Source organism: Ictidomys tridecemlineatus, chromosome 8 (genome assembly GCF_052094955.1).
Source record: "Ictidomys tridecemlineatus isolate mIctTri1 chromosome 8, mIctTri1.hap1, whole genome shotgun sequence".
In the NCBI taxonomy this organism is placed as follows: Eukaryota; Metazoa; Chordata; class Mammalia; order Rodentia; family Sciuridae; genus Ictidomys; species Ictidomys tridecemlineatus.
Genome location: NC_135484.1, coordinates 28,069,065 through 28,086,042, shown reverse-complemented (window position 1 = coordinate 28,086,042; position 16,978 = coordinate 28,069,065). Strand labels below are relative to the sequence as shown.

General features: G+C 38.1%; 1 protein-coding gene across 2 annotated transcripts in view; it reads left to right on the top strand.

Annotated features, from left to right (window-relative positions):
* Positions 1–5,492, top strand: part of Pde7b (phosphodiesterase 7B) — a 310,553-nt gene extending 305,061 nt beyond the window's left edge. For both annotated transcript variants that reach the window (XM_005329794.5, XM_005329793.5), the window contains one exon: positions 1,825–5,492. In XM_005329794.5, coding sequence (XP_005329851.1) covers positions 1,825–2,042 — 218 coding nt within the window. In that variant the 3' untranslated portion in view covers positions 2,043–5,492. The remainder of the gene's footprint in view (positions 1–1,824) is intronic.
* Positions 5,493–16,978: the final 11,486 nt, after the last annotated feature.

The window sequence follows — 16,978 nt, the reverse complement described above, 5'->3', positions numbered from 1 at the left end:
AGATGTCTATTCAGACTTTAAAATTGCTTTCCTATCTAGTGTAAGAAATATGTATTATTGGAGAAGTATAAATGCAAACATATAATTCCAGGAAAATTTGTTATACTTAAGTAAACTTGATACTCACACTTCAAACTTTAGAATAGCATCATTTTGCAAACTAGCTCTTTAGATATTGAATATTTAATTATTTTTGCAGTGAAAGACATTAGAAATTAGGGAGATTGTGAGGGAGAAAAATAAAATAGCAAATAAAATTGGAAATCCTTATTTGCTCTCTCCCTATATAATCTTAGCAAAATGACAAACACAGACATAAAGCCACTGGCTTCACTTTCTTCCTGGGGTTCTTCCAGGTCATCTAAAATACTCTCACAATATGTAAATCACATTTCACATAAGATGAGATCATGCAGAAATACACAAAAATATTTTACATTGCTTCTTCTTTTTCCCATCTTTCTATCATCCTCAAAGGTCAAATCTCTGCTGTTTGGTCAACAAAAATATGATCCAATCAAGCCTTGTACTTCACATGCCTTTAAACATACAGAGTTAGTTGTGGGAAACTTTTTATTATGCTGAAAAACATTTGCCTTTTCTCCCCACATTTACATTTCAAGAAAATACATCAAAACCTAAATAAGTCCAAGTTTGTGATGATTCCAAAAATTCCTACCTGGGCTGAAAGTTATCTTTGTTTAACAAATTATGTGTAATAGGGAAAACACAAAAGCTTCAATCATTAAGAGAATGGATATGCAATAAAGAAGTCTAATATCAAACAATCTTCTCTCGTAGTTGAAGCCATGGTCTTTTTGCAGACAAAAATCTGGATTGAAAGTGAATGAAGGCTGGGGATGTGGCTCAGGCGGTACCGCGCTCGCCTGGCATTCGTGAGGCCCGGGTTCGATCCTCAGCACCACGTACAAAACAAAAGATGCTGTGTCTGCCAAAAAACTAAAAAATAAATATTAAAAATTCTCTCTCTCTCTCTCTCTCTCTCTCTCTCTCTCTCTCTCTCTCTCTCTCTCTCTCTCTCTCTCTCTCCCTCTCTCCCTCTCTCCCTCTCCCTCTCTCTCCCCCTCTCCCTCTCCCTCTTAAAAAAAAAAAAAAAGAAAGAAAGGAAGAAAGTGAATAAAGCCTGCACAGTGAAATCCCAGCAGCTCAGAAGGCTAAGCAATTAGCGAGGCCAATTTAGCGAAGCCCTAAGCAACTCAGGGAGACCTTGTCTCTAAATCTCTAAATATTTAAAGTGCTGGGGATGTGGCTCAGTGGTAAAGCCCCTCTGGGTTCAATCCCTGGTACCAAAAAGAAAAAGAAAAGAAAAGAAAATTAAAATTTCATTACCCAAACTTAGTTGTTAAACATCAATGAAAACAAGACCAAACTATAACATGATAAACTTGAAAAAATCTTCTGGTATAGGGTAAACATATGAATAGTCCCATCAGGGCAGTAGCCCTTCCTGATGGCCTCAGGCCTTTCCTCCCTCCCAGCACATGTCTTTCTCCTTCTGTAAGTAAGAATAGCCAACGTTTATTGAGTTTAGTGTCTACTTTGTGAGCATTTAAACACTCTCCACTTGTTAAGTCACTGAATTGTGGTAACGATCCTAAGTCTTTGGTTGGTACTCAGCTCCTTTTCACACCAGGAAACTGAGGCACAAAGAGATGAAGCCACAGCCCAAGGAAACGCATCTCCTGCTCCCAGGCTAAGGGTGGTGACCATATCTTGTTGCCTGGTGCTAGTCCCGGGCCGGCACCCGCGGGTCCCCAGGTCGTGTTTATGAAGGAAGTGACGGGTTGGCCTTGCCTGTTGCAGGTTTCATGACCTACATCGTGGAGCCACTGTTCCGGGAGTGGGCGCGCTTCACAGGAAACAGCTCCCTGTCGGAGAACATGCTAAGCCACCTCGCACACAACAAGGCCCAGTGGAAGAGCTTGTTGTCCAAGCAGCACAGACGCAAGGGCAGCACAGACCACGGGGGCCCGGGGACTGAGAAGGAGGAGCAGACTGTGGCGGAGGGCGACGCGCCCTAGTGCCGCCTGCCCTGGTCCAGCGCTGCGGAGGACGACCTGCAGCGCGCCCCAGGAGCGCGATCCTGCGTCCCTAACCTGGGTGGCCTCGGGGCTCCCTTGATTGCCTCTTTGCTCCCACTGCCTGCCTCCCTCCTTTTTCCAAGTGTACAGAAGCCATTTGTCACCTAGCATTAGCTGCCGAAAGAAGCAACTCCATTCAAGAAAGTGGGAGCGGATTCCAGGGGCAGTCGCCCCCCAAGGAGAAGACTGGGAGGAAGCCATGCCTCTGCCACGTTCCCCACTGGCCCTGGGTCGCACTGTGACCAGCAGCTCCTGAGACCCGAGTATCTTAGGGTTTGCCATCTGCAGGACAAAAACACCAGCATATTTGGAACTCCAAGGATATTGGTCTTAAGTGCAAGAGCACAAATAAGAGAGTGAAAGAAAGTACCTTCTATTTTAATAATAATTATTATTATAAGAATAATAATAAATCTTTTTAACTTTTATATTTTATGCACTAGACAAGGGATCTAAATCTTTGGACTAAGATTACTCAGTGTACCCAAACTTGAACAGGGGTTCATTGTTTTGTTACTGACTTTATGCCACTTTGGGTCAGAAATTTGGCATCTTCTCAATTTAAGAAACCGCGTTTCCTATCTGATCTGGGGGAAGGTGCTGTACAGTTCATTCCTTTGCACCGTTAGCCAATCTGTCTTTTATGGATTCAGTGACCTGTTTATATTCATACATGTACATTTTCTGTAAATACCAAGCGCTACTGATTCCCATGCCAAAATACATGAGTATTATGGGATTGCTACCTGTATAAACAATGGCACTGTGAACAGAATATTGTTAGTTTTAATACATGAGAATGCATTTGTAAATATGATATAGAGTTTATTAATATACTATTGTTTGCAGATAAAGGCCTTAACTTTAAACATCTTTCATCTTCTGAAAACTGCCCAACTTAAACTGCCTGCCCATGTCCATCTTTATGCTTTCCAGCTAAGGTCACAAACCAAAACTGAATAAAGTCTTGGAGGAAACATTTTTGGAAACTTCACATGCATTCCGCTTGAGACCATAGTTTTAATCTATGGCACCAAGCGTTGTTTCCTCAGACTAATGAGACCCTTCAGCAAGCCTGAAGCTACTTTTCAACTCAACAAGTTTCCACACTGTTTTAACCAACCAGCTGATAAGCTTGTGTTTATGTGACTCTTGTTATGGAATGTGGTGATGCGTCAGCCTCACAGGAGACATAGCAGGTCTCAAAAACCTTCTGTGACCCTGTCATCTAACCATCAGGGAATTCCTGGCTCCCATACCACACATTTGTCTGTTATGGCTACAGAACCAAAGTACCTTTGGTCTATGGTTAGCAAGTATTTCTTTGGTGTTAATAGTAACTGGATTTTTTCTTTTTCTTTAATGTCGTGTGAACAACTAACCAACTGTTTAGCTGAAATTAATATTATTTGAGCAAAGAAATTATTTCAGTCTCATGGCAAACTTTACCTTCCTGGCATGTCATTGTAGTTAATTATGGAGTGTAGCAAGGAGAGGCACCTTGGAATTTAGTCACCGTTTTTCTCTGTATAGACTTGACTACAAAAAGCCAATAGTTTCAGCATTCTTTTCTACTCTTATAAACTCTGTGCATTGAACTTTTTTCTTTAGAAGTCCTATCATAACTGAGGTTAGTTGAAAACTCTCAACGTCCCTTTCATTTTACCCTTGAACTGTGTGATAGTGGGAGAATGATCATTTCTGCCATGATCAAGCTGTTTCTCAAATTCAAAAAAGGACAGCAATTCTCATTTCCCAAGTGCAACTGGTTTGGTTTTTTTCTTCTTTCTTTTAATATACAAATGAAATGTTAGAAACTTGACCAGCCTGTAATAAGTCCCTATAGAAAGAAAGAGGCTTTTGGAGTTAAAGTTTGGAGGAAAATTTGAAAAGTTGATTACATTTTCATTAAAGGAAGAGAAATTGTCAGATGGTGCTGAAGAAAGTGTGAAAATCTTATGAAATGGGTGAATGATAAGTTGCAATTACTGATATGGATAAGAAGGGAAGTTATGGAAACTTTTGTTTTCTGTAGTAACTACAAACTGACATGTGTTCCTCTCTTTAATATTTTGAAGCTCTCAGCTTTGTGAGGCTCCAAAGGAGAATATTCTGGATGGATTCCACTCTTACTTTGGTTCAGTAATGCAGAGAGCATTTTCACATAGTCGATTTAATTTTAATGTGTTTCAGATCAAATCAAGGAAAGCAGTTACTGGGCACAAGAAAGTAGATATAGTAAAGAAGGCATTGTTTTAGCTAATGGAACCTCTATCTTGAATTAGGGAAGCAGACTTTATTTAATTTAAGTATTTCATTATTTAAATACATAAGATAATGAGTTTTCTTGGTAGTTCTTAGTATTTAGAGCAAAATTGTTTCTGTTACAATTGGTCCTAAAGAAAAGCTCACAGACAAAATTGCCAACAACCAATGGTGAAGCCTATGAGGTATCTACCAGTACCATAAAAATCTAAAGGTGAGACAGGATATATAAACTATATCATCTGTCTCTTTCATTCGACTGTGTGGAGATTTCTTGAGTTCTGCATTTTTTGGGAAAGAAAGAAAGAAAAAAAGGAAAGAAAGAAAGAGAGGGAGGGAGGGAGAAAGGAAAGAAGGAAGGAAGGAAGGAAGGAAGGAAGGAAGGAAGGAAGGAAGGGGAAAAGAAAAGAAAAGAACAGGAGTATAAAAACTCTTTTATTTCCTGCTCCTGGCTTTCTTGTGATACCTCAATAGGAGTCCCATGACTGGTTGAGACATGCTATTGGGTCATCCATGGATTTTTATCTTTACAGTCTCATTCTCCTAGCCCATGGATCATCAATTACTGACTTACCAAGTTTAATTCTGTCATTGCTTGAGAAGAAAAGATTCAAAGGGCTATTTTTAGTCAGTTAAAGGCAAAGTCAAGATCAAAGTAAGAAAGAGTATACGTCACTGCCAGGCCTGAGAGTCAGAGTCTGCTTTTCCTCAAAGAGCAACAATGACTAGTGAGACCTGACTCACCAAACCCTGGCCTATCCATAACTCCCTGCTAGGCTAAGTAGAAACCAGCTCTGTGTCTCCCTGCTTATGGTTTCCCACAAAGAGCCTTGGCATGCATCCTGTATCCCTGGTCTTCATATACTGCCTTCTACAAATTGCAGACTTGTTTTGTAATCTTTTCTCATATTGAATCAGATGTGCTTACTGATTTGGATTTGGTTATGAGCTTGTATCTCACTGTATTTCTCATGCTTTGTTCTTTTAAGCAAAACCTTAAAATGGTGTCATTTTGTGTACACATGTAAGGTTTGAAAAAATTGTGAGTTTTGCTCAAAATGCGGCCTCAATACCCATTGGCATGTCTAGATGAACAATTAAAAATAAAGATGATTTCATAAAGTATCACAATATTAAATATCCTAATTCTCACTAGATAACATGTTATCAGACCATCAGTTGGAAATATTCAAGAAAAGAACACAGATGTAGACATAGTCTGTGTGACTCATTCCTCTGGGGGACTGATGTCAATGAAGACATCACTTGGCAGTTAGAGCCAAGTTAGGAAATGGGCCACCCTTCAACTCTACATTTCTCTGGAGTCCCGATATTTTTCTGATTCATGTTTCTCAAATTCATGACATGATTTAGATAGGAAAACATATAAGACTCAAAAAATTATTTTTGAAAAATACAGTCTCACATTTCAGGATTAGAGGCCACCAAAAACACTAAAACAATTCAGGCAAGACCACTGAGATTCCTAAATCTATCTTAAAATAGAAGATGGAAAGACAAACATCCTATATATTCTCTCATATTCATTTTATTGAGATTTGTATTCAGAATCCCACTGATTCCTGAATGCCTTCCCATGTCTGAATGCAAAGCCACCTTTTCATTCGTGGATGTTCTATATCATAACTTTGAAATCAAAAGAGAGGTCCCAGTGGTATTGCAAGAAAAGGTCAGACATAACCTTCAAATACTAATAGGAAACAGCTGCTATGTCAAGTTGGCAGAATCAACTCGAAGGTAGATTTCAATTGAACAAATATTGAGGATCCACTGTGTCTAGTTGTTGTGCTGGATATTGGGCTATAAAAAGAACATCTGGACTTTTGTCAAAAATTGGCATTACCAGGAAGTGCTTTTTAAAGAATTTGTGAAACTGCACAGGTTCAAATGTAGCCAGAACTTCTTCCTAGCATTCAACATAACAGAAAGTAGATAAGCTTCAAAGACAAAAATGGGTCCCAAATCTAGTTCTATCACTAACTTATTCTGTGACTTGAGGGAACTTACCAAAGCCACTAAAAAATTATTTCCGGCTAATAATACCTTTTATGGAACTGATGTGTCACTTAAGAGATTACATACAAAAAAAAAACATTAAACACTCTCTGGTGCATGACAGACTTTAAATAGATAAAATTTCTTTTAAATTTCAAAAAAAAATTGACAAATAATCACTCACACATGGGTGAGAATGGGGACAATTAATGGGGAGTGTAGTAAATAAGTGCTGGCAATTTCACATTAAGAAGTCACATTCATTTTTAGAGTTGTTGACAGATTGGTTAATTTCTATCTTTATTTGCAAGGTTGGGTCAAAAGATGATTTCTTCAATCGATTGTTCAAGGCAGATTCTGCCCCAGCTAGAGCCTGCTTTTCTATTTAGTCCTCTGGATAAAAGTGTAAAATTATAATAAAAAAATAGAATCAGTCACCTCACTTGTTTCTCTGCCACCAAAGCCCTCATTCTTGCTGGTCCTCTACATCAATCAGATCCTGAAGATCTGCTGGACTTTACAGGGCTGGTGTCTCCCAGGATGTACTCCATTCACTTCACTCACACATTTCCAAACATATTCTCAGTTACAGCTTATTGTCTGTCCTCCAGCTAGACACAAAGCAGAGCCACATCCTGTTGGAGATGGGAGATGACCATCTCCTACCTCCTTGGAAATGCAACAGACTGTCAAGTATTTGAGTAATGAACAAATAAGAAGCTTTTAGCTATAAAACAGTCCATGACAGGCATTTTGTTTTTGATTAAGCTAGAAAGATTTTATGTTTCAGTTGATATGGTTTGAAAATGCATGCTTGCCTTGTCTCAGTTATCTAAGCAACAATATATTATTAATTTAATTGCCTGTACTGCTTCAAATTCTAGTATTGCAAGTGCTGATTTAATCTCCAGTACTTTGTTTTCCCTTTTAGGGAAGCAATGGGGTAGAGTTTTTAAAAGTGTGGGCTTTGCAGTCAGATGAGAATTTCAAATTCCTTATCATCACTTGCCGTTAAACCTGAAGCATACAATTGACCCCATCTCCTTATGTATAAAATGGTAGTAACACCTTCATCCTGGGGTACTGTGAGATCAAAATTAAACAGCATAAGACAACACAAGACAGCACAGTTTCTAGCAGAAAATGGGATTATTACAGTTAGGATCTGGAATGCCCCCCAAAAATCCATGTGTTAAAAAATGTGGTCCTCAGCTTGTCACCATTGGTAAGTGACAGAATCTTTAAGAGGTGGGGTCTAGTGGAAGGAAGTTAGATCATTTGGGTTTGTGCCCTTAAACAGAATGTTGGACCCTAGCCCCTTCTTATTTCCTTCTTTCACCTCCTGGGTGCCATGAGGTGAGCTGCTTCCTTCGCCGTGCACTCCTGCCATGATTCGCTGCCTCTCCACAGGCCCAAAAGCAATGAAGCCAACCAACTGAATGGTTGAAACCAGCATGGACTGAAACCTTCAAAACTGTAAGCCAAATAAACCTTTCCTCTACAAATCAATTACCTCAGGTATTTTACCACATTGTCAGAAACCTAAAGTACTTAACAAATGTAATTTAAAGAAAAAAATATCCTATACAGTGGGAGTTGGGATGTATCTTCCTATATGATTGTATCAATTTTGTGCAAATAAAAACACAGAACCTATTGGCAAACATTGGGCATGATTATATTTATAGGTGCCAAGGTAGTCAGAAAATAATCCTATGTTATAGACTAAATACTGTCAAAAATGATTAAAGAAAGAAGATAGTATTCCTAGGGTACTAAGAATGTTCATAAAAGAGCAGGGCAAATAAGGACTCTCTCTTCTGATTGTAAAGTAAATACTCCCACTCTGGTCATAAAAATCCGATTCTGGCAGAAGAGAAGGTTTACTAAAATAAGCAAAATTTGATAAACTACCAAACTTTAATGAATTCCACTCAAATCCTACAAATCCTATACATCAAAGTTTTCAGTAACTCTTCCCCTTGTAACTTCTTCACCAGAGCCTCAGTGGCCATAGACAGAAACAAGGACTCCAGGGTAGTCTCTGCAAATTTTGATGGCTCAAAATTAGGCTCAGTTCACCTGAACTAACATTTCCCAAATTGTAAAAAAAAAAAAAAAAAAAAATTGTAAATGACAAAAGATGTGTGTTAGCTGTTCCCAGTGGGAGCAGTCAGAATGACTTCATAGCCATAAACTTAGGACACAATGGATAAAACACATAGGTGCCTCTCCAGCATGCTTCTCTGAGCTATTCTGTGCTCTCCCTGATAAGATAGTACTGATGACATCATTTGCTTGGATCTGGTTTTGGTTTTATATCATGAAGACTTCCTTAACTGTCCCAACCCAAGTTGATTGTCCCATTTATCATCTTGTTGCCTTAATTCTTAGTGGTGATGAGTTATTTTGGTTATAATGGTTTTTTGTCTGAGTTTGTGGCTTAACTTTACCCATTACTAAGATTAAACAAGTTTCCAAACTTCCTGTACCTCAGCTGCTTCATCTGTAAAATGATTATTAAAATATATATATATATATACAAACACACACACACACGTGTGTGTGTGTGTGTGTGTGTGTGTGTGTGTGTGTGTGTGTGTAAGGTCTATTTCGTAGGACTTCTAATGATTAAAAGAGTTCCTACACATGTAGCACTCTAAACCATGACTGGCACATAGAAAACACTCATTTTAGTAAATGTTGGGGAAAAGCCAACATCTTCTCCCACACAAACATGATTTGCAAGATCCTTGATGCAAGAATAATTATCTTTTTTTCCCTAACACTACTCATTACATGTGTAGCAGAGAAGATGCCAAAAAATTTTTTTTCTTAAATTAAGGAACTAATATTTGATAAATTGAAAAGAATATGAGAATAGTATGTTAACACTCAAATCCAAACAAATTGTAACAATAAATGCCCCAGAAATGGAATTTAGTTCTGTAATTGCCATCTGGTAGACTCTGAGTGTTTCCAGGAATATGGTTTAGGAAGACAATAGTTTTCTCCTTCCTGTTTATGAGTATACTCTTCTAAGTGGTAAGGGCAAGAACAACTCCCCTGACAACCACAACATTAAAAGATCTCTAGGTTCTCCCATTCATCTGGAAAAGAAACCTACAGAAGCACCACTGAATCACCTCCTCTGGGAGACTTGTACAAGATGGTCATTGTGATGCACAACCCAAGAAATGACAAATCCCAATAGTTGTGTTTAAAAAAGACCATGGGAATAGCAGATGAGTCTTTTATTATATCCTTGTAAAAGCACTTTCAATTACACATAACCTACTCCCACTCTTCCCAATAAGCAATGATGTGTAAAAGGTGAAGGTTATCAGCAAAGTAAGCTTAATGGACCAAAATATAATATTTGTTTGGGGAGTGGCTTATTTCTTCCTACTTTCTATGACTGTATTTCAGTTCAAACTTCCTCCTTCTCCTCCTCCTCCTCCTCCTCTTCTTCTTCTTCTTCTTCTTCAGTTGTAGATGGACATAATACCTTTATTTATTTTATCAAACCTAGTGCCTCACACACACAAGTCTTGAGCTCTACCACTGAGCCAACCCCTCAAAGTTTTGTTTTCTTTTTTTTCATCTTTATTTATTTTTTTTAATGTGGTGCTGAGGATTGAACCCAGGGTCTCGCACATGCTAGATGAGAACTCTACCGCTGAGCCACAACTCCAGTCCCATCAAACTTTTCTTAACAGGAAAGTCAGACCTTACCTTTCTGTGGACTTTCATTTTCTCAGAAACACCCAACTGGTTCCATTTGATGAAAAATAATTTATAAATGAAAACATAACATCTATGATATTATATCATACTATAGGTAAGAATTATATTCTATCATTACAAATTTTTAAGTATTAACCTTGCTGAGATGGGTATAACAAAGAGTTTTAATAGATCTTTCAATTCTGGATTATATAATGCTTTGAAATATTCTTTAGATATCTCAATTGACTTTAGTTACTTAAAATGCATTAATTGTTCTATAAATAGCTTTTTGCATCTGAAACTTAATCTTAAACTTTAATGAGAAGGTTGAGTATTTTTTACTCTAATCAACTTTATTCCTTAGCTTTGAGGTAAAATTGAAGTACAATAAAATGCACATGTTTGAAATATGCAATTTGATAAGTTTTGATGTTTTGACACATATGTAACCAATATAATCAATATAAAAAGCATTTCCATTACTTTTTTAAAATTTGAAATCATGCTGACTGCGTTTCCTGCATGATTTATTACATTAGAAAATCAATCACCTTGAGATATATAGAACCCCACCCCCACATGCCAACTACTTCTAAGTTAAATGGCACACTCATAAATATCTCACAGGTCAGAGAAGAAAGCAAAAGAAAAATAATAAAAAGTGCTTTGAATTAAATGATAATAAAAGCTCATAATATCAGAATCTCTGGGAGAAACAATACTCAGTTAAATATAACAAAGCACTTGTATCAGAAAGAAGCTAGATTAACAAATTATTTTCAAATTAGGTAGTAGGAAGGAGAAAATAAGAGTAGGAGCAGAAATATATGAAATAGAGAAGAAATAATACAACTAAAAGTTGATAAAAATCAAACAAGTCTAATCAAGAAAAAAGCAAGAACACAAAACTTATTATCAATGGAAAGGGAGCTGTCAAAATAACCCTACAGACGCTAAAAATATATTAAGGAAATATTACAATTGCATGCCAACATATGTGATAACTTACAGAACATGGTCTATGTTAGAGAAGGATCCATGTGCTGCTGAGAAGAAAGTCATTGATCAACCTTTTGTTAATAGCAAAGTTCAAGTTCCTTCTTTTAGGAAAAAAATAGTTTTATTATGATAAATTCAGTTATATATTTCCTTCCAAATTTGCATGATTTTTAAAATTTTTATTAACTTATTTTTAACTGATACACAAAAACGTAAGAACTGTGCAATGTTTTGATGTGTGTATATATTGTATAATATTTAAGTCAGGATAAATCTGTCTTCTCAAACATTTATCATTTACTTATAGTGAAATCATTAAAAATCCTTTCTTCCATGCTTTCGAGATACATAGTATGTAATTGTTTTCCATCATCACCCTACTGTGCAACAGCACACCAGAACATCTTGCTCTCATCTATGACTTAGTACCCATCCATCAACCTTTCCCCATCCCTTCCTCTCCCTATGATCTCTGGCCTGTGGTAACTACTATTCTATTCTGTTTATATGAGGTAAATATTTTCAGATTCCACACATGAGTGAAATTATGTGGTACTTGTTATTTCTGTGCCTGTCTTGTTTCTCTTAACCTAACATCCTCCATTTCTACCCGTGTTGTTGCAAATGACAGAATATCATTCTTTTTAGGCCTGAATCGTAGCTCACTGTGAATAGTAGTACATTTTCTTTATCCACTCATCAGTTGGTGTACACTTGCATTGATTCCATATCTTAGCAAGTGTGAATCGTGTCCCAATAAATATTACCTGACTCTAGTTAGTATGGATAACATCAAAAAGATAAAAGATAATAAGTGTTGGCAAAGTGTGGAGAAAATGGAATGCTTGCACACCATTGGTAGGAATCTAAATTGGTGCAGTCATTATGGAAACCTGTATGGAGGCTTCCCACAGATTTTGGGTCCTTAAGCATAATTTAGAGAATGGCCAGTCCTACCACCAGCCTACTTTAGTGGCAAGCAGCCAGGCACAGGCCATATCCCCACAGCAATTGTCCAATGAGTCACCACACAGACTGTGAAGTCCTGGGCCACCAGTGCCAGCCTGTGCATAGGATGAGATGAAGAGAAGCTTCAAGACAGGCCACAGAGCAAGGGCTGTGTGCTAGGGCCTTCCCTGTGGAGAAAACATTTGGGGATGTACAAGAACCATGGAAAAGAGCCTTAGGATTGTGGGAGCAGGGGGAAAAAAAAAACATGACTTGAGTATCTGAAATGCCTACTGCATTTAAGGAAGAATAACCAAGAAAAAAAGTACTACTCTCCTTGAGGATTAGTTTCCTAAGTTTGCCACAAACTGAGTGGCCTAAGACACAAGGATTAGTCTCATAGTTGTGGTGCACTACAAGTCCAAAGTCAAGGTGTCAGCAGGTCTCTGCTCCCTCTGAAGCCACCAGAGCAAAGTCCTTCCTTCCCTCTTCTAGCTGCTTGTGGATGCCAGCAATTCTTGGTGGTCCCTGGGTGATGGCAACCTAACTTCAATATTGACCTGCATCTTCACATGGTCTTCTTCTCTCTTTTCTCTTCTTACAAAGACATCATCCATGGGACCAGATTCGGGTAGCTCAGGAGGATGAAAGAGAAGAACATGTTGGCAGATGAGTTGTCCACTTGTTGCTGATGTCATTCATGTAAGATGTTGACAGGATTTGGGGTGTGAAGAAGACCAGAGAACCTTCAGAAACTGAAGTAGACGGAATAGAATGTTAAATAATATCAAGAGACAAGAAGACGATAATATGCCAAGAACCCCAAGAAAAAGGGGTTCAATCACTCAAAAAAGGTTAGAAGATAATGGTCTAGCACAGGACTTGTAGCAGTAAGAAGTAAGGGAGACACAGTTCCCATTGCCCAACACTCACATGAAAGACACTTGGGAGGTTTCCACAAAGTAATATCTTTTTTTTAAGAGAGAGAGAGAGAGAGAGAGAGAGAGAGAGAGAGAGAGAGAGAGAGAGAGAGAGAATTTTTTTAATGATTATTTTTTAGTTTTCGGCGGACATAACATCTTTGTTTTCTATGTGGTGCTGAGGATCCAACCCAGGCCACATGCATGCCAGGCGAGCACGCTACCCCTTCAGCCACATCCCCAGCCCAAGTAATATCTTTAGGGGACATTTTTCAAGTAAATCATGGAGGACAAAGTAATATCTGGTGCAGAGATAATGGATGTAAGAGTATTTTTACCACCTGCACTGAAGGCTGAGACAGGAGAATGGTTAGAGAGGTTGGGCTGGAGGTGGTGGTGACAGCAGGCTTTTCAAGGAACAGTAATGGCATACAACCCACCCTTCTACTCCCTGTGGGACTCCAAGCTCAGCAGGATTATTCTTAGAGATTCTGTGTGCTGTCTGCAAACAATAATAAGGATCTGAGACTAAAACTGTTAAAGTCCTCTTCCTACCAGAGGTCAATTGACAGGCCAGAGACAGCTTGCTATTATGGGTGGGTCATTAAATCTGTTCATTTTCTAAATGAAATGGAGAGGCATGATAAGTTTGAAAAATGGAAAGAAATCTACCCCAATCCATCAAATGGACCATTCTTCAATAATGGAGAAAATCACATAGCAGCAAATACCAAAAGTGGTTACTAAGGGCAAGACCTTTTTGAAGAATACTTCCAATCACACATTGGAAATGTAGGCGATCCTTTGTAAGATATAGATCAAGCAACATCCAATTTTTAATTCAAGTTCTGGGTCCAGTGTCCAGTTCCCAGCCACATTCAGTTCAGGAAGAAGAACCAATCAAGAAAATCGCTTAAAAAGAGAGCAGCTTTACTGAAGCTTTCTTACATCTGACCAGAGTTAGCTCCCCCAAAGCAAAGAAGAATATGAAAAAAAAAAAAAAAGATCACTTTGAGCGCATCATCATGGTGCCATAATTTCTGATTAACAATTTAGGGAAGAGACCATTATTTAAATTTGAGAACTTCACTAGAAATAAAATATTTCTATTCCCCTGAAATTAACCTTGATATCCAAAAGGCTACCAGGCTTCCTGGAATTTTTGTTTAGAACTCCAGATAGTTTAGTGCAGATTTTCAAAGGCAACCATATCATCTGCTAACATTATATGCAAAAACCTCCTTCTTCCCCCAAATCACAAGGTATGTAATCCTTCTCTAGAAATAAAAGAGCAATGCAGTGATTCTATGGCCAATATCATACACCAATTTCAGCAAGAGTTTAATTTCCAAAGTGAGACCCAATCATTTCATGGTGCTGAAACACATCAATGTATTGAGGTGATACTAGCACATTGGGTTAGTCCAACACAGGTTTGGAAGGAAAATAGAGGCTGGCTTGGTTTTAATGACTATTGAAACTTCTCAAAAACTTTTCATCAGAAGAATTAAACATTCTCAAAGGTTGCTTGTTCTCCCAATTCTGATACAGATTAACAATTACAATTAACCATTGATCTGTCTCTGTAATTGATGGAGTGGCAGCACAGAGGAATGGTTACAGGTAAATTGCCTAAACTTGACTTTTAGCTCAGCCACTTACTGGCTGTTTGTCCCTGGGCTGGTGATGTCTTTGTGCCTCTGTTGCATCAGCAGGGTAATCCGAGTATCTTCCACAGGGCTGTTGTGAAGATCATGTGACTTAGAATAATACAGGTCACATACTAACAGCTTGTTATGATTTGGATGTGAAGTGTCCCTAAAAAACTCGTGTGTGAGATAATGCAAGAAGGTTTAGAGGAGAAATGATGGAGTTATGAGAGTCTTAATCCAATCATTGAATTAATCCCCTGATGGGGATTAACTGAGTGGTTAATACTGAAGGGTATGGCTGGAAGAAGTGGGCATTGGGGGCATGGCTTTGGGGTATATATTTTGTATCTGGCAAGTGGAGTTTCTTTGCTTCCCTCGGCCACACTCTTCCACCGTGATGTTCAGCCTCACCTCGAGCCCCAAAGAATGGAGGCAGCTATCTATGGACTGAGACCTCTGAAACTGTGAGTCTCCAAATAAATTTTTCCTCCTCTACAATTATTCTGGTCGGGTCTTTTAATCACAGCAGAAAAAAAAAAGCCAACTAAAACACAGTTCATATATTTTTAAATTTTTAAATGGTCAAATGAACAGAAAACATGAAAAGAAAGCCCTCCTGACTTTCTCACAACTTGCTCAGAGCTTAAGAAAGGAGGGACACAGAGGCCATAATTTCAGTGCACATTTTGGTATGTGCCTATATGTGCCTTGAAATATTTTTGTTCTTAGTGGTAGATTCTCCAAAATTGCTGTCATGACTTTGGGTTTGATGTTTCCTGTCCCAGACTTTTCTGACTCAACCTTATTCATTTCTCCAAGCCCAGGATATAGCATAATGTCTACCAGACAATAGATCCTGATAAATTTTCCTCCATCATAATAGGTCCCCACTGCTAAAGCATGCAACTAACTCAGCAGCCTTAAAGATAGCAATAAACAAGGCAGACTTCCAAAGTCTTGGCAAGGTAAGAGCAAAAGCACAATAGATTCTTGGAAGTGTCTCAAACAATTCATAGAGAGCCACAGCAAAAAATAAAGAACGGAGCCCTCTGCGTCTTAATGAAGACTCTTTTTCTCCTTTCAGTGACTCACTCATTGAAAAGCTCCAAGTTAAATTATCTCTTTTCTAGATCTCACCTCAGGCCATCCCTAATTTTTCCTCTATTTCCTAAGATGTTTAAATGCCTCTCTGTGTCTGCATACACATGCCAAAAACACTTAGCATGAAATCTACCCTCTTGAATTTTTAAGTGTACATTATTTTTGACTATTAGATATAAATGCCTTTTCTTTATCTCAAGAATTCTGACATCTTAATACTCCAATTATTCATCTTCCGATCATGTAAATAGTATGTCGAGGAAGAATAAATATCAGTGGTTGGCAAGATTTATATGTTAGTCAGTGTTTCATTTCTATGACCAAAATACCTGACAAAAACAACTGGGAGGAGTAAAAAGTTTGTTTCAGTCTTATGGTTTCAGACGTTCAGTCTATGATCAGTGGATTCCATGGTTCTAGGCCAGAGGTGGGACAAAACATCATGGCAGAAGAAAGCTGCTCAACTCATGGTAGCCAGGTAGCAGAGAGAGAGCAAGAGCAAAGGACAAGATATTGTCCAAAGCCAGGAACGTACTTCCTCTAGCCACAATCCATTGCCTACAGTTACCACCCTTCCATTCAAATTATTAATCAATTATATTAATCCACTGATGAGAATACAGCTCTTGTGACATCTTCTCACCTCTGAATATTGCTACATTGTCTAACACAAGAACACTTACAGGGATATTTTTAGAACCAAACCATAACATTATAAAAATGATAATGAGAAAGGCTTCAAAATAAGCCACTCTCTGAACCAGATTCAATGAGATCCGAGGGCCAGGAAGTCTACAGTCCCGGGTCAAATAACTAAAATATGTTCACTTGGGGAATTAAAATATCTCATCAAAACAGAACCAGAAATAATTTGGCCATAGCAACAGCAGAAAAATTACCTTTCTCCCACCCAGGGAGCAGATTATGTTCTCTTCTTGTGTACATTTTATGATAGATAGGTCACAGATTTAATAAAGACTACAAAATTACCCAAATCTTATTTTATATAAAGACCTCCCCCAAAGAGCCCACATCTCTCACTGCACTTCTCATGAACCCTTGAGCTCACTGTAATCTAATCCCCATTTTCAAATGTCCTGAAACTTCTCATCTTCCAAATTCAGATGACGTTTCTTATGCTTCTCTGACATGGTCTCTGCCATTTGTCCTCCTTGATCACTAAGTCTTCCTTTGAATACTCTGATTCACATCATGTTCTCCTAGTTTTTCTTCCTACCTCCTCTAG